This window comes from the organism of the source record quoted next, unplaced genomic scaffold (genome assembly GCF_019419815.1).
Source record: "Pyrus x bretschneideri cultivar Hongxiangsu unplaced genomic scaffold, Pyrus_bretschneideri_v1 Contig6, whole genome shotgun sequence".
Taxonomy (NCBI): domain Eukaryota; kingdom Viridiplantae; phylum Streptophyta; class Magnoliopsida; order Rosales; family Rosaceae; genus Pyrus; species Pyrus x bretschneideri.
In genome coordinates, this window is record NW_025999798.1 from 9,350,501 (window position 1) to 9,368,859 (window position 18,359).

The 18,359-nt window shown below is 37.1% G+C and overlaps 2 protein-coding genes across 2 annotated transcripts; one reads left to right on the forward strand and one right to left on the reverse strand.

Moving 5' to 3' along the window:
* Nucleotides 1–2,989: 2,989 nt before the first annotated feature.
* Nucleotides 2,990–10,002, reverse strand: LOC103955617 (endo-1,3;1,4-beta-D-glucanase-like). The gene is made up of 7 exons (XM_009367517.3): nt 9,837–10,002; nt 9,706–9,727; nt 9,332–9,458; nt 9,138–9,228; nt 8,952–9,041; nt 8,769–8,869; nt 2,990–3,263 (listed from the first exon to the last, which is right to left on the reverse strand). The coding sequence occupies exons 1-7, from the start codon at nt 9,985–9,987 to the stop codon at nt 3,120–3,122; spliced, it is 726 nt and encodes a 241-aa protein (XP_009365792.2). The 5' UTR covers nt 9,988–10,002; the 3' UTR covers nt 2,990–3,119.
* Nucleotides 10,003–11,884: 1,882 nt separating this feature from the next.
* Nucleotides 11,885–15,769, forward strand: LOC103955618 (ribonucleoside-diphosphate reductase small chain A). Its single transcript, XM_009367518.3, has 9 exons — nt 11,885–12,149; nt 13,265–13,425; nt 13,594–13,642; nt 13,751–13,877; nt 14,448–14,513; nt 14,646–14,762; nt 14,992–15,154; nt 15,287–15,357; nt 15,454–15,769. The coding sequence occupies exons 1-9, from the start codon at nt 11,981–11,983 to the stop codon at nt 15,566–15,568; spliced, it is 1,038 nt and encodes a 345-aa protein (XP_009365793.2). The 5' UTR covers nt 11,885–11,980; the 3' UTR covers nt 15,569–15,769.
* The last annotated feature ends 2,590 nt before the right edge of the window (nt 15,770–18,359 follow it).

Genomic DNA, 18,359 nt, shown 5'->3' on the forward strand with positions numbered 1-18,359 from the left:
CGAACTCCTCTTTTCAAAATTTTCAAGTTTTTTGTTTTATGCTTTATGTTTATTTTAGTTCTGTTACCATAACAACAAACTATCAAACTCATATTCTTCAAAATATATTTTTGAATGCAAAATCTATTATCGTACCTACTTAAACACTTGTAATCAACGATTAAAGATATTTGAATTTAATAGTGGTTACTCAGATAAAGTAATGCACGAAGAAAGAACTCAAAGGAATAAACAAAAAAGCAGAAAATAAATTTAAAAAATGGAATTGGGAAAGATCGATACCACGCTACCGATCATCGCCCAGTCGTATTTAAATCATCGTTCAATCTATTTATTTTCATCTTAGCCCAGTCGTATTTAAAACAGTTTTAAGTCAGTTTCTAGAACTTTGTACATAAATCATTGTTAATTTTTCACCTTCACCTCACCATGTAATTTGACGATTATAGTAATACTTTTTGTTATATTCTTGAGGGTGGAACGCCATTTTAACAATGTTTTGGGCCTACCTACTATATTTTTTTCACTTATTTTTTTAGTTTCAACTTAAATAGTTTACTAAATATACATTTGTTGCTCAATAAATCGTAAATTTGCTTCCAAATAAATAAAGGGGTGTGATATCCACACACTTCATTTTACTTCTCACACATGTTTTTATTTTTTGGCCGTCGGATCGGATGAATTAAAAAAGATCAACGGACAGAAATTATCAAGACGTGTGAGAGAAGTAAAATAGGATGTGTGGATAGCACACCCCAAAATAAATGAAATAGAAAAGGATACGATCAGTTACTTGATACCGATTGTCAGCAAGAACTGTCGCTAGCATGTTAGCAATAGTTTCGACTATGAATCGCTAGCTTTATACCGAACTCCTCTTTTCAAAATTTTCAAGTTTTTTGTTTTATGCTTTATGTTTATTTTAGTTCTGTTACCATAACAACAAACTATCAAACTCATATTCTTCAAAATATATTTTTGAATGCAAAATCTATTATCGTACATATTCAAACACTTGTAATCAACGATTAAAGATATTTGAATTTAATATTTGTTACTTAGATAAAGTAATGTACGAAGAAAAAACTCAAAGGAATAAACAAAAAACAGAAAAATAAATAAATAAAAATGGAATTGGGAAGGATCGATACCACGCTACCGATCCTCGCCCAGTCGTATTTAAATCATCGTTCAATCTATTTATTTTCACCTTCGCCCGGTCGTATTTAAAACAGTTTTTAGTCAATTTCTACAACTTCGTACATAAATCGTTGTTAATTTTTCACCTTCACCTCACCATGTAGTTTGAAGATTATAGTAATACTTTTTGTTATATTCTTGAGGGTGGAACGTCATTTTAACAATGTTTTGGGCCTCCCCACTATATTTTTCACTTATTTTTTTAGTTTTCGACTTAAATAGTCTACTAAATATATATTTGTTGCTCAATAAATCGTAAACTTGCTTCCAAATAAATAAAGGGCTGTGATATTCACACACCTCATTTTACTTTTCACACACGTTTTTAATTTTCGGCCGTTGGATCGGATGAATTAAAAAAGATTAACGGACATAAATTACTAAGAGGTGTGAGAAAAGTAAAATAGGGTGTGTGGATAGCACCCCCAAAATAAATGAAATAGAAAAGGATACGATCAATACTTAGATACCGATTGTTATGAATAACTGTCGCTAGCGCATTAGCAATAGTTTCTACTACGAATCGCTAGCTTCATATCGAACGCCTCTTTTCAAAATTTTCAAGTTTTTTGTTTTATGGTTTATGTTTATTTTAGTTCTGTTACCATAACAACAAACTATCAAACTCATATTCTTCAAAATATAATTTTTAGTGCAAAATCTATTATCGTACATATTTAAACACTTGTAATCAACGATTAAAGATATTTGAATTAACTTAAGAAAAGCTAACATAAAAAAATAATAAAAAAATCTATGACCGAAATGTAGCTTTTGTTTCTTGAATAAAAAATCTATTGAAATTGGTATATGCATTTCACAAAAAATGAAGCATTGGTTATTGATGCCAAAGTCTGAGAATTTTCATCAAAATCAAGGACGTGCTATTAATGGATAATTGTGGTGTTCCCGATTTACTCGTTAAAAGGATCCCATGTGATTCGATGGAAATTATTAGGGAGTTGACGTCAAAGACCAATGCTCAAAGTTTTGTCAAATTTAGATACCAATTTTAATTGATTTGGAAATTATTGGGGAGTTGGCATCAAAGACCAATGCTCAATGTTTTGTGAAATTTAGATGCCAATTTTAATTGACATTAGAGTAGACAAAGCTACGAATCGATCATAATTTTGAGATCCATACTACAAATTTTCTTCATATCTATGGAAAAAAGATGAAATCTTTAAAACAAATAAGTTGAGATTTAATGTGGTGTTTTTTTTTTCTCTGAGAGATCACTACCTCAGATTTAGTTGACAAAATATCCCCAAAGTGTTTCATTTGTTCAGCGGGTGAATGCTTGTCAGTCTCAGCTCCCAATATTGCAGTAGGAACCTTAACCTCTGCATAAACATGTCCTTCAACCTTAATCAATCGGTTACAATTGATTTTTACTTCACTTTGTTGAAATTATGTCAACTTCGTAAAAAATAGGCGGAATGTTAGGAAAGAGGAATGCGACACTTATGCTCGGATTTGGATCCTCTCCTGAGCAGGGGGTCCGAATCCTCCTGACCCAATAACACGGACAGTTGAATTTTGATCCAACAGCTACAAACAGAGGGTTCCTCTAAAAGTTATAATAATTGTAGCCGTTGGATCAAAATCCAACAGCCCGTGTTATAGGGTCAGGAGGATTTGAACCCTCTGCTCAGGAGAGGATCCAAATCCCTTATGTTCGACAACCAAAAATACCCTTCTCTCTTTTGCTTTGATGGACCCCATATAATCAAAACTTTTGCTATGTTAAAATTGACAGAATCTCATAAAAGTGGAGCAGAAATTGAGTTTCAAGGTGTAAAATGACGATATTTTGTTCTAGCAAAAAAGTGAAATCGAATTTGAGTTCCAAGTTGTATACCAAAAAAATAAGCCTGTCAATTATTCTTGTTTTGGTACAACCAACCAACTTTTCACTTGACATACTTGGTAAGCCAATTTAACATGTCCAAATGAGCCTCCTCAGCTCTCTTGACTGCCATTTCATCCTCAGAATTGTACTTTGTTGTCCATCCATGAGCCGCTCCAGGATATATTTTCACAAAGCTATCAAACAGCTGCAAACATTGCATATCATGGAGTGAATTTTAATACAAAAAGCACAATTTGAAAAACCAAAGTAGTGTGATTATGATTATACTTAGAGTGAATAGGACCATTGGTTCTTAAACTATGACCGAAATTTAGCTTTTGGTTCTTGAATAAAAAATCTATTGAAATTGGTATATGCATTTCACAAAAAATGAAGCATTGGCTATTGATGCCAAAATCTGTGAGAAATTTCATCAAAATCAAGGACGTGCTATTAATGGATAATTGTGATGTTCCCGATTTACTCGTTAAAAGGATTAGGGAGTTGACGTCAAAGACCAATGCTCAAAGTTTTGTCAAATTTAGATACCAATTTTAATTGAATTGGAAATTATTGGGGAGTTGGCATCAAAGACCAATGCTCAATGTTTTGTCAAATTTAGATGCCAATTTTAATTGACTTTAGAGTAGACAATGCTACGAATCGATCATAATTTTGAGATCCGTACTACTAATTTTCTTTATATCTATGGAAAATCTTTAAAACAAATAAGTTGAGATTTAATGTGGTGTTTTTTTTTCTCTGAGAGATCACTATTAAGGAAGGAATCACAGAATTGGTTAAGTAAATATTGTAAATATTTCTTTAATTATTTACTTACTTGTTTTGTATTTTGACTGCCTTGTTTATAGGCTTTAGTATAGGATCCAAGTTAGAGTGCGACTCTATATAATGTTGTAACCCTAGTTCTTTCAATAACAAGAAGAAGAAATTCAGCTATCATATTTCTTTAGATGGTACCAGAGAGTTGATCTGGGAAACACAACAAAACACAAAAAGCCACCCAAGCCGACGCAGCCATGGGTGAGAAACCAGAAACACAAATAACTTCTTCAGGCATAGCCTCACATCTAAAGTGGGAAAACCCAAACCACCCACTCTATCTCCATCATTCGGACCAGCCTGGTGCAGTTCTCGTACCGCAGCCATTGGTGGAAGATAATTATGGTACATGGGTTCAATCCATGACAATGGCCTTAACGGTCAAGAACAAACTTGGACTTGTTGATGGCACAATCAAGAAACCAAGTGAGGACAAACACGAAGAGTTGCAACAATGGAATCGATGCAACACTTTAGTCAAGACATGGTTATTGGGATCGATGTCCAAGGAAATTTCAGGAAGTGTTATCCATTGTAAGGATGCTCGTCAAATGTGGCTTGACTTGCAAGAAAGATTTTCTCATGTGAATATCGTACAACTTTTCCATTTAGAGAATGAAATCCACGATTGTGTGCAAGGAACCATGACCGTGAGTTCTTATTTCACCAAACTGAAAAGTCTTTGGGATGAACGGGATGTCCTATGCTCAATCCCAGCTTGTAGTTGTGAAACGAAGAAGGAGATTGCTTGTTACGTGGAGACTCAGAAAACCATGAAATTCCTCATGGGTTTGAATGACTCGTATGCCACTGTTCGTAGCAATACCCTTCTACTCGAGCCACTGCCCACGGTGAACAAAGCTTATTCCTTGGTTCTTCGTCATGAACGTCAACTAGAAATCTCTAATGGGAAAGGCACTGCCCAACCAGAGGCAGCAGTGTTTGCCGTGAAAACTACAAATCGGGAAGCCGAGTCTGAGGATCATGGGAATCGATGTTTGAAGTGCAACAAAACAAACCACACCACCAAAAATTGTCGGGCGCATCTCAAGTGCACATTTTGTGGATGGAAGGGTCACACCTTTGATTTTTGTCGTAAACGAAAGGCGGCTGCTGAGGTTGAACAAGGTCGTCCTTCCAAAGGCAACCAAGTCATGACAAATGCCAAAAGAGACGTGCTGCCAAACTTCCCTTTTTCCCAAGAGGATTGTAAGCAGATTCTGCAATTGTTAAACAAGAGCAAATCCTCCTCTTTCGTCAACCAAGTGGGTAATTCTTCAAACTCTGAAGAACTTTCAGGTAAAGCCTTCTCCTTTGTACGTAATGGACAGAAAACCGTTTGGATTTTGGATAGTGGAGCCACAGACCACATAGTATGTAGCCCTACCTTCCTTACATCCTTGAAACCTGTTGAAAACCGTACTGTTGAGTTACCCAACGGATCCCTTGCTACGGTCACCCATGTCGGACGAGTTGTTTTCTCTCCCCATCTTGTTCTTGATAATGTTTTATGTGTACCATTCTTTAAGCTAAATTTGATATCCATTAGCAAATTAGCCTATGATTCCCTGTACATTACCATTTTTCTAAAACAATTTTGTGTCATACAGGACCTACGCTCGGGGAAGATGACTGGGATGGGATTTGAACGGGAGGGACTCTATTATCTCGACCCACCAAAGAAAGGAACATGCAACACCGTTACCACCCTACCATCTACATTTTGGCACCAACGCCTTGGGCATCCATCGCACAAAGTATCCATGTTATTTCCCTTTTTGCACAATAAAACTTGTGATTCAAATAAATGTTTTATTTGCCCATTGGCCAAACAAACAAGATCATCTTTTTCATTAAGTTCTATCTCTACTCAGTCATGTTTTGAATTAATTCATGTTGATATTTGGGGTGGTTATCAAGTTGCGTCTCTTTCCGGTGCCAAATACTTTCTCACTATTGTCGATGATTATACTCGGTGCACATGGGTTTATTTGATGAAACACAAGTCTGACACCCAAAATCTCCTTGTTCAGTTCATTCACATGGTAGAAAATCAATTCAACACTAAGGTCAAAATCGTTCGAAGTGACAATGGTCCTGAGTTCAAACTAAACACATTTTACACTCTCAAAGGCATCATTCACCAAACTAGTTGCGTCAACACACCACAACAAAATGGTGTCGTTGAACGCAAGCATCGCCACTTGCTCAATGTTGCTCGATCCCTACTATTTCAAGCCAACCTTCCTAAACGTTTTTGGGGTGATGCCATCCTTACTTCGGCCTACCTCATCAATCGCACACCTACTCCTCTCCTTCAAGGGCAAACACCATATCAAAAATTGTTTCACAAAGAACCAACTTACACACACCTACGTGTTTTTGGCTGTTTGTGTTTTGCGTCCACCCATGCACAAAAACCTTCAAAATTTGACCCTCGTGCACGTCGTTGTATTTTTCTTGGTTATCCTTATGCGCAAAAGGGTTATAAGTTGTTTGATCTCACACTTCAACAGGTTTTTGTGTCACGGGATGTCATATTCTTTGAGGACCATTTTCCCTACCACACCTCCAATATTTCCGCTGTACCTAGTTCCTTGCCCAACCCCCCTTTTCCACCGTCACCGTGTGCTATGGATGTACCACCTCCCTCTTTGTCTTATGACACGTCTCCTATCCTACCCCATTCACTAGATTTGCTCACTGCACCGCCCACCGACCCTGCTCCCATGCATACTCATAATTCCAACCTTGCTCCCATGCATCATCATCCTTCCACCGATACCCCACTTTCCACCGACTCACCATCCACTACACCGACACCGTCCTCTACCCCTCTGGACAACAACCCCGCGTCACCAATCCCACCTCTTAACCCCAACCCCATTTGCCCCGTGGCTGCTATACCATCTGCACCACGACGTGGCACACGCCCTACCAAAATCTCCCAATTTTTGCAGGACTTTCACGTCGAGACATCTCTCCCGTCCAGACCTGCTCCTTCATCTTCCACGAATGTGGTCACGTCAACAGGTACCTCTCACCCTCTCTCTCACTTCTTATCTTACCACCGTCTCTCTTCACCCCACAGAACTTTTGTTGCTAACATCACAGCCATCCAAGAACCTACCACATTTTTGCAGGCTGTTCAAAATCCAAATTGGCGTGCTGCCATGAAGCACGAAATTGAGGCTCTTCAGGCCAACAACACTTGGTCTCTCGTCCCTCTACCCCAACACAAACGCCCCATCGGTTGCAAATGGGTCTATAAGGTGAAACTGAAACCTGATGGGACTATCGAGCGTTATAAAGCACGCTTGGTTGCGAAAGGTTACAGTCAGATCGAAGGTGTAGATTACAGAGAAACTTTTGCTCCTGTTGCCAAATTGACCACTGTTCGTGTCCTCCTTAGTGTGGCTGCTGTCCGTGGATGGCACTTACATCAACTCGACGTTAATAACGCCTTTTTACATGGTGACCTCGACGAAGAAGTTTACATGTGCTTGCCTCCTGGTTTCGGCCGAAAGGGGGAGACTCGAGTATGCAAGTTAAATAAATCCTTATATGGCCTAAAACAAGCTTCGAGGCAATGGTTCCTTAAACTTTCCAGTGCTCTCAAGGCTGCTGGTTTTCACCAGTCATGGTCTGACTACTCACTATTCGTCCGAAATCGTCAAGGTAACTTCATTGCTTTGCTAGTTTATGTTGATGATGTAATACTGGCCGGAAATAATTTGCAAGAAATTGAGGATACAAAGCAGTTTCTCTCGCAACAATTTAAATTGAAAGACTTGGGCAAACTCAAATATTTCTTGGGGATAGAGGTTGCGCGGTCCAAGCATGGCATAACCTTGTGCCAAAGAAAATATGCATTGGATATATTAGATGATGCGGGATTCTTAGGTGCCAAACCTTCAAGATTTCCTGTAGAGCAAAACATTTCTCTCACACAGACAGAAGGAAAGCTATTAGTTGATGCATCACCATACAGAAGGCTTGTAGGAAGATTAATCTACTTGACTATAACAAGGCCGGACCTAGCATATGCCGTCCACATGCTAAGTCAATTCATGGAAAAGCCTAGACAACCACACCTTGAAGCAGCACACAAAGTTCTCAAGTATATCAAAAGTGCACCTGGACAAGGTATTTTTCTACCCTCTACAGGATCATTGCAATTAAGGGCATTTTGTGATGCTGACTGGGCTAGATGCAAGGATACGAGGAGATCAATAACGGGTTATTGCATTCAGCTTGGTCAAGCACCGATTTCTTGGAAAACAAAGAAACAAACTACTGTATCTCGCTCCAGTGCAGAGGCAGAATACCGTTCCATGGCCACTACATGCTGTGAGATTACATGGTTGAAGAACATTTTAAAAGATTTGAAGGTGAATCATCCACAACCAGTCACTTTATTTTGTGACAATCAAGCAGCCATGTACATTGCTTCGAATCCGGTATTTCATGAACGGACGAAACACATAGAAATTGATTGCCATTTGGTAAGAGAGAAGATTCAAGAAGGAATGGTTCGTACAGTCTACATACGGACATCTGATCAACCAGCTGACATTTTTACCAAGCCATTGAGTTCAACACAATTTGAAACACTACTCAGCAAGTTGGGTGTCATTAACATACACTCCAACTTGAGGGGGAGTATTAAGGAAGGAATCACAGAATTGGTTAAGTAAATATTGTAAATATTTCTTTAATTATTTACTTACTTGTTTTGTATTTTGACTGCCTTGTTTATAGGCTTTAGTATAGGATCCAAGTTAGAGTGCGACTCTATATAATGTTGTAACCCTAGTTCTTTCAATAACAAGAAGAAGAAATTCAGCTATCATATTTCTTTAGATACCTCAGATTTAGTTGACAAAATATCCCCAAAGTGTTTGATTTGTTCAGCGGGTGAATGCTTGTCAGTCTCAGCTCCCAATATTGCAGTAGGAACCTTAACCTCTGCATAAACATGTCCTTAAACCTTAATCAATCGGTTACAAATAGTTGTGTTCAGATTAAATAGCAGGGACACAAAACTTACGATCGATTTCCTCATCTGTTAATCGACCAGGATGCAGTATTACAGCGGCCTGAATCTCATCGGTTTTCCCTAGTTTCACCGCCACATTCCCTGAATCAAATGGTTGCAACGCACATTTTATCAGATTAACCACTTCATGTTCTCTATCAACAAGTAGTTCATCCGAACGTTGAAAATTTTAACTACCTCCCCAGCAAAAGCCTGCAGCTCCGATGGCGGAAACGCCTTGACTCTTCAGAGCAGCAATCAACGGTTTTGCATCTTCACATCCTCTCTCCTAAAGCATTCCAAAAGACATATAAGTGGTACATAAAATCCATCCAAGTGTTCTATTTCTGCTTTACTTTCAGAGCCGGAAATGTCTAATTGTAAAATGGTACCGTGCTATGAATTTTGAACCATATCTCAGCATCAAACTGCGGGTTAGCGGGATTAACAGGGTCGCCATAAAAGAAATCAGGAACTACCGCCAAAAATCCGGCTGCAGCAACTTTATCCGCTATTTTCCTTCTCAGGAAAATATATATATATACACACACACATGTGAATACTTTCATTTCATGTAATAAGTAATTAATTAGTTAATAGAATCTACTTCTTGAGAAAAACTTGCATGTATCCGTTTCATGAAATGCGTCTTTCACATATAAGCAATAAAGCAAATGTGAAAGATCGACCGTTTCATAAGACGGAGTGTCGATAAGACATAATTGGTTAATCAAGCAAAAGAAATAATTGGGGAAAAGAATCGTACCTCAGATTTAGGTTTTCATAGCCTGCAAAATCATAACACAAACGAACGAACCAACATTGTTACAAAACAATATACTTCCATAAATTTCAAAATTTTAACTTAAAAACAAGTTAATGAAAAAAGGTTGATACCCCAAATATCGGAGATGAGAAGGATTGCAAGCTTGGATTCAGATGGGCCAGCGACGTAGGTCGTAAGGCCCCCAAGTTGTAGGAGAGTCCCAGGTCCGGAGGTTGAGCTCAGTGGCGGCGGGTTGTTGAAGCATTCACTGTTAGTTGCCATTTTTGGAGTTTGGGATGTTATTCGGACGAGTGTTTCCAGACAGTGCGCAGCAGAAAAGTTGACTATATATCAATTTTTTTTGGGTGGGGGAGGGAGGGAGCGAGGGAGGGAGGTGACAAACGTCAGTTCCTATGTGTCACAGAAAGATCCTTTGCTACTTTCTAAAATTATTAAAAAGTGGCGGCTTGGCCTATGAAAGAGAATCAAATATTTTCATATGACAGTGTACTTATAGTATCACTATCAATCAGAAAAGAAAAATAATATTCTCACGCTTAAGACGAAAAATGATTCCAGCATACTTTATTTTTTCCTTCAATTATTCAACACGCTTTATTTAATTCCCTTTTTTTATTTATCAATCCTAGTGGGTAGCTAAAAAAAGAAATAAGCTTGTGCATGAAGACAAAAGCAATAGATGAAAATCGCTATCCTAAAAAGTTTGAGTGGAAGTTTCCATGCATCGGAGTCAAATGTCACAGTGACGCTATTATTAATGTTGGACATTTTTAGGCTCATATAACAGCATATGTTGGAAGAAAATCATGAAAAAGCTCAAGGAAGAATTGAGAAGCCCAAGGCCCAAGGGATTTAGAAGAGAATATTCCAGAGCACTAAAGTCAACTGTCTATGAGCTCATCCTGACAAGGATACATGAAGAGTTTTTCGACTGTCAGGGGCACGTGGGCAGGCTGACAACTTTATAGCACAAGTTTCTAGGAACAAGTCTATCCAAATGTTAATCAGGGCATGTGGCGCCCCATAGTCAAAGACCTAGGATGAAACATAAAGGTGTTTGGGACGGCGCTCAGAGAGACAGGGTTGGATAACCCAAGGTCGAGCATCCTGCTCAGCCCGCATCACTCTAAAAAGGCGTGCCATCTCGACTAGACACATGTTACTTCATTGCCGAATATCTAGTTGATAGGTAAAAATATGTCAGTATGCTAGTCTACGTAGGTGACACATTAAATGCCAACTTGATAAAACTCAAGACTGAGGGTGAGGTCCTATATAAAAGGATGGAACCTCCTGTATTGGGGTGGGACGACTAAAAGGAGGGAGAGTTCATGTATTAGCGGAGCGCAATTTTTAGTCTTAAAATCAATATAACCCGAGCAGCACAATGGATGTAATGTAACTTTGAGTGGTGAACTACTTAAATCTTTGATTTTTTAACCTGCATATTTTGAACGCTAAAAGCTGCAAAAGAAAAAGTTCCACTAAAATTTTAAGAACATTTTATCAAAATGGTGTTTTTTTTTAAAAGCATATAAATTCGAAACTGTCTCTTAGAATTTTATTTATTTATTTTTTTTTGTCTGTAAACTAAAGACATGTAATTACTAAATAATTTCTTAATTTATTTACTTTATTATAAACAAATATTGAATTTCTCAAAAAAAAAAAATTGAAAACTGAATCTTTTTTTAAAATAAAAAAATAAACAACTCACTTCTCATCGTAATGTAGATATTATTGTATGTATTAAAAAAAAAAAAAAATTAAGAATTCAATAGTGTCACTTTGAACTTACACAAATGTAACAATTAGAACTTTTTCGAAATACCTCCATATTGTGTCCAAAATTCATATGAAAATCAACCATATCCAGACATCTTGAAGTGAGACAACGGTGTATTTTTTGCGGTTTCAGACAAAATAAATAAAATAAAAAACCGGGCAAAGTTGGGTCGTTTTTAGGGAGCCCAGTTCTCATAAAGCAAAAGCCAGTGGCCCAACCCGTGTTCCAATACGTCGCCGTTTTACACAATTTCCGTGCCATTCCCAGCTGGAATCCAAATATCAAGCACCATGCACGAAATCAAACAAAAAGAAATTAAAAAAAAATAAAAATAAAAATCTATCTGCGACCGGCCTTTTATGATAGGCTGTCCCATCAAAATCCAACCACGTCACTGATTTTTTTCTTCCGCGGAGGTTTTTGTAGGGTTTCTCTCCAACCCCAACAAAACCCAGTAACTGCAAAAAAATGGGTTCTCTGGAAAATGGGACGGAGAGGGGAAATGGAGAAGAAGAAGTAACAGAGCAGGAGGAGGAGCCGATATTAATGGAGCAGACGCAGAGGTTTTGTATGTTTCCTGTTCGTTACAAGCAGGTGTGGGAGATGTACAAGAAGGCCGAGGCCAGTTTCTGGACTGGTAACTTGTTCATGTTTCCTGTTCGATTCTCGTGTTTCTTGTGAATTTTTGGTGCTTTTTTATTGCTTATGTGAATGTGTTCTGACGTGGGTTTCTGTTAGTTTCTTAAATTTCATTAATTTTGTGGAATTTGTACTTTGAAAGCTTGGTTCTTTCATATTTATGATTTAGAATTTGGGCTTTTATTTGTTATTTTATCTGTGTAATATTAGTGTTTTTCACTCTGTTTGTATTGGAATTTAAAGAGATAAGTGGGGAAGTGGGAGTTTAATGCTTTTTGTTTTGGTTTCAAAATTCAGTTGTTGGACTGAAAACTTGTTCAAATTTCCCTCTTTGTAACAAACAACAAGGATTCTCATGTTTCAAGTGACTTTGGTTTTTTTATTATTTTTTAAATTGCTTATCTGTATGTGTTTTGAAGTGGGTGTCTCTTTATTTTCCAAAATTTCATTCATTTTTGTATTTGTATCTGTACGACATTAGTGGTTTTAATTTGGCTTTGTATTTCTAAATGAAATTTGAGGTGGGATTTTCTGGTACTTTTGTTTTGGTTGCAACGTTTTTTCAGTTGTTTAACTTATCGCTTGGATATGGTTACTGTGGGTGTCCTTTTACTTTACTGGGTCCGTGCTTTAGTTTAAGATTGTACTTATGGGGTCTGTTTTGTTTCTCTGAAGGGGAACATATTTGGGATTTTCTTCCTCTCTTTCTCTTAGTTCATTATACATTGGTTGTTTATGGAGTCATACATAAACAAGATTGTAAAGACTTATGGAAGTCCAACAAAATGGGAACATGTTTGAGCATAAACTCTTTGGGGGCTGCGAATTTCAACTGCAATGTATAAGTAGGTAGTATTGTCTGTGATTTACTTGGCTTGTTGTGTTTGTGGTAAATAGCACTGGTATGTAAGAACCCTGAGTTTAGAATCTCGAACATATGATCTTTTCGCCTTGCGCTAGGCAGATCTAGTCTTTGGCAGCTGTGGTTAAATTATTGCTTAGAATGTCTGCATAAGGTCTGCATTTCAGTCATTTGATGCCTTATGTTACACTGTTGAGTAGTTTTGTTTTTTCCACACAGTACGTGCTAATGACATGTTAATTGGCTTACAGCTGAGGAGGTTGACCTCTCCCAGGATGTACAACAGTGGGATGCTTTGTCCGACTCTGAAAGACACTTTATAAGCCATGTCCTTGCATTTTTTGCTGCATCTGATGGGATCGTTTTGGAGAATTTGGCTGCAAGATTCTTAACTGATGTTCAAATTCCTGAGGTGATTTCTTTTTATGGTCTGTTCTTTATGGATAAGAGTGTTTCACGTCTCCCCCAATTTCATCCATAATTTTTGAACTGTTGATGGCTTTCCAATTAATTAGACTAATATTCCATTTTGTTTTCTCCTAGTTGGCTTACTAACATCAAGGCTTCTCATCCTTCACAGGCTCGGGCATTCTATGGATTTCAACTTGCAATGGAGAATATTCATTCAGGTAGAATTTTGAACATAGTTTCCTTGGTTCCTCTATTTGTAATGTATGTGGCCACCTGTCTAAGGAGATTTCTTTTTGTTTCTTTTTTTAAATACTGTCTCCCATCAGAGATGTACAGCTTGCTTTTGGAGACATACATCAAGGATTCCACGGAGAAGCATAGATTGTTCAATGCAATTGAAAGCATTCCTTGTGTGTCTAGGAAGGCTAAGTGGGCTTTGGATTGGATACACAGGTATAAGCAGAGATGACACATCTTTGGGTTTGAAGTGCTTTATAATTTCCAGTGTTGGAGATATTATTTTTTTAATAGTTGGAGTTGTTTGTGAATGATGTATGTGATCATGCATGGTAAAACTCTGGTACTTGACGTGTTTACCTACTAGGTCCTTTCAAAAATCAAATGTTAAGATTTTGTTGAGTAGAGAATGGATTGTATTTGTCCTGAGAAGTGTAGGATGGCCATTTATAGCAAACTCCGGAATATAACATGTGCACCAATTTGAACTTCCTTGTGTGTGATATCGTATGTGGCTACTGTTGGTATATACATAATTTAACCATGTATTATTTAGTTTCTAACAAAACGAAGAGCTTCCTCTGTATTCTCTGTTGTATGATATGTTGATATCACAAGATTTAAACTGAGTACCATCTGCTGCACTGTGCAAATTTAGAAGTGTCCTTCTGTACCCTGTCTGCTTGTTATCATCAAGCTTCATGTGTAGTCTGTACATGATCTTTGTTTGATTAGAAGCAAGGCAGATGTTCCTTAAACCAATTGCTTGTTCTGCATGATGTGCAGTTCCAATTCATTTGCGGAGAGACTTGTTGCTTTTGCATGTGTTGAAGGAATCTTCTTCTCGGGAAGGTAATTTGGGCTTGCATTATATATGCTTGAGTTTATATGTTTAATACTTTTCGTTACAAGGCTTGTATGATCTTTTCTTTTGTTTTTGTCACCCTTTTCTCTCTTGTTTTTTACTTTATTGTTCATTCTCAGCTTCTGTGCCATATTCTGGCTTAAAAAGAGGGGACTAATGCCTGGGTTGACATTCTCAAACGAGCTTATATCTAGAGATGAGGGTCTTCACTGTGATTTTGCTTGCCTTTTGTATAGGTAATATCTATTTTCTTTCTGGTTCCCAATATTGAGCTTCATGCTCTGCTAGGCATATGATAATAGTTATTCGGTGTGGTTCCTCCTTCTTAGGACTCAATGGTTTATTATTTTTAGTCCTCGCAGAATCGGGGAATTGGAGAAACTTGGGTAAAAAAGAGAGATTTTAAAATTGTTTTCTTTTCTTCAGTATGTGAATGACGGAAACTTATTTGTTTTGTTCTTGTAGTTTGTTGCGGAAGCAACTAAATTGGGAAAAAGTTCATGGAATTATACAAGAAGCTGTTGAGATTGAGACTGAATTTGTTTGCGAGGCCCTCCCATGCGCATTGATTGGCATGAACTCAGATCTTATGAGCCAGTACATAAAATTTGTTGCTGATCGACTCTTGGTATCTCTCCGATGATTTGTTCCTCTCGTGTTTTTCTTTGATTCCCAGGGGATAGGGGAGTTGTGTTTAATATCTATAGCTCTTATCGGCATTAGTAGCAACATTAAATGTAGAATGTTTTCTTTGTTCCAGGTTGCATTAGGGTGCCAGAGGAAGTACAATGTGGACAATCCTTTTGACTGGATGGAGTTTATTTCTTTGCAGTGAGTATTTCTGAGAATTTGGTTTTGCCTGCTTTAGTCGATTCTTGAAACTGGTTGACGGGTAATGATCTTGACCTCATTTGCTTGATTCTGCAGAGGAAAGACGAACTTTTTCGAGAGAAGGGTCGGTGACTATCAAAAAGCATCTGTTATGTCGGGCCTCCAAGATGGTGGTAGAAATTTCATCTTCAAGCTGGACGCCGACTTCTAGTTCATCAAATTTGTTGCAACGTGCAGCTTCCTCCAGCATTGAACTGAGTACCTGGAACTGGAACTAAATTTTTTTTTACTATTCTTTGCGGTAGCAATTTGTACATTGTATTTCTAGGTAGTCATAGTCACCCACGCCATGCGTGATTATATGCACCAGAGGTATTAATCAATTTGCCCCCTCAATTTTAATTTTGGCCAATTTTCCCCATAATTAGTTAATTTCCCCCCTCAACTTTAATTTAGCCAATTTCCCCGCTCAACTCTTATAATTAGTTAATTTGCACCCTACTGTTAATTTTTTAATTTGATCATAATTAAACAAGTGTGTGTAAGAAACTAAATAAGATGTATGTTAATCATGTTCCTATATCTTTATCCTATTACAAATAAATTAAAATTTAGAATTTTACAATTTATCATAGATAGTATTATTAGTCATAATAAATCAGTATGGAGTAATTTTATTTGATTTTGACCGTACAAAATTGATGACGAAAAGGATTGATGTGTAAATTTTTGTATGTGAATACAATTTTCTTTATAAAAGCGAAAGCTAAGTTCAAGTAAATTGCGGAGAATCGAGCTTTAGTGAAAAAATGGCTAGTCTATTCATAATTTTCGACTCCTTATTAAAAATAACCCATTTTATTGAAATAGGTATGATCCATGAGTTTAGGATTATTATTTCTTTTTGTTATTATTTCTTCTTTTACATGCTTTAAACCCGATTCATAACTTTTTCTTATAATCAACTCATATCACATACTAACTGTATTATGTTTTTGTACATTTTACCCTATATTATGCAGGTGAGTTTATGTTAATTTTAGTACTTTGTTGGAAGTTATTAGAAAGATTGAAAATTAAGAAAAGAATAGATGGAAAATTAAAAAAAATAAAAAATTAACAGTAAGGTGCAAATTGACTAATTTTGAGAGTTGAGGGGGGAAATTGGCCAAATTAAAGTTGAGGGGGGAAATTGACTAATTATGAGAGTTGAGGGGGGAAATTGGCCAATGATCACAAGTTCAGGGGGAAAATTGATGAATACCTCTGTGCACTAAGTGCTATCTTCAGTCGCCCATGCATGGGTAGGTGATTTCTGACCATTGACGCATACACTTTCCGTGGTGGGATTGCATACATCAACGGCCAGAAACCAGTCACAAGCTGACGTGCAACTGATCCTAATATTTCCCATATAGTTTCAAGTCTGCTGTTACTCATTCTATGTTAACCTTGGTGGTTGTCCTTATCAATGAAGAATTTTGTATCTATAAATATATTTTTTATTTTATTTTATTTTTGTTATCATAATGTGGAATGTGCATTATATCAATATATCATCGTTGTGTTTGTGCTTTCATTGGTGCTGTGATTATTAGCTTTCCGTGCATCCTTTTGCCATTTTTTCATGAATCATGCCTCTACATGTCTCTCAGTCTCTGCATATACCAACCATTTCGCCAATTTGGTTTAAGATTTTGTGCCGGACAGTAACAGACATGCACGTGAGTGATTTTCAGTTGTTGATACAGTTTGTATCTTTTTTAAGCTTTTGTGATATTGACTGATGAAGTCACGCCCCCTTTAATTTAAAAGCAAGCAATCAACTAATATCCAAAAGCATATTTCCTCATTAGGGGCTTTTTCTAGGGATGTTGATGATCAGCTACCTAACAACAAAGATAATAGTGCTCCCAATTAGTCCTTTTGGAGCCATCTCCGTGTCACAACTTGCCCTTGACGGAGAATACCTGCTTATATTGTCTCACTCGTCGCGGGATGTATGAGATAGAAAAAGTAAAAATATTTATCTACTTGAGAGGGTAGCGTTCCTTCTCTCTATCCCATCGGATGATTTTGGTTGTTCATGTGTTCTTTTCTCTTTGTCTTCCATATCACGGGAGATTTTTTTTCTATTTCTCACATTGCTTGGCCAAGTGAAATGTCACGGAAAGTAAACAAATTGAGATAATGAGATATATGATTGAATGTACACCGAAGACTCTTCACACGACGAGAGAAAAACTTGAATAAAAATGTTGATAACGTGATTCGTAGAACAACTTGCACAAAATTATAAGATACTCAATACTTCAGTCCTAAATCGTAAATCCCCTCAAATGTTGTCATTTAATTTGAAAGCCGTCATTGCCATGCAGTCTTTTCATATTTATCATCATATGACGTTTCGATTTAATAATATAATATCATACAAAAAAAATCTACACATAATATTATATTAGTTAATAAAAAAAAATACAATAACAATAAATTCATTTCACGCAAGTAATTCAATCAATAGAAAGCAGGTAAAGTGTCTATATTTGTGTGTGTGAATTTGGCGTCAGCTTGACGTGACCACGGGCACTAAGATTGGGTACCAACCACCAACGCTCCACAACCTTTTCCTCCCTTTCATATTATTTTATACTATTACCCAAATTTCCTAGAATTATTTGGTACCCCATCAATTTAGTGAAAAGGTGAAAGTGATGGTTTTTTTAATTTTGAGGTTTTATTCTTTTGCTGGCCTTGGCCGCATTCTTTTTGGTGGTAACAGGCGACCATGTTTTGAGAGAGGGTGGGAGAGAGAGAGGGGGAGAGAGAGGGGGAGCACAAGTGTATAACTGTGATTGGTCTTTCAAAAAGATTACATCAATGCTTCCTAATTAAAGTTAATTAAGACATAAGAATCGGATTCATGTGAGCTTATCTATATAAAAAAATGAATAACATATTATGCATTGATTCATGTCCGGCCCTGAGAATTTGAAAGCAAGCTT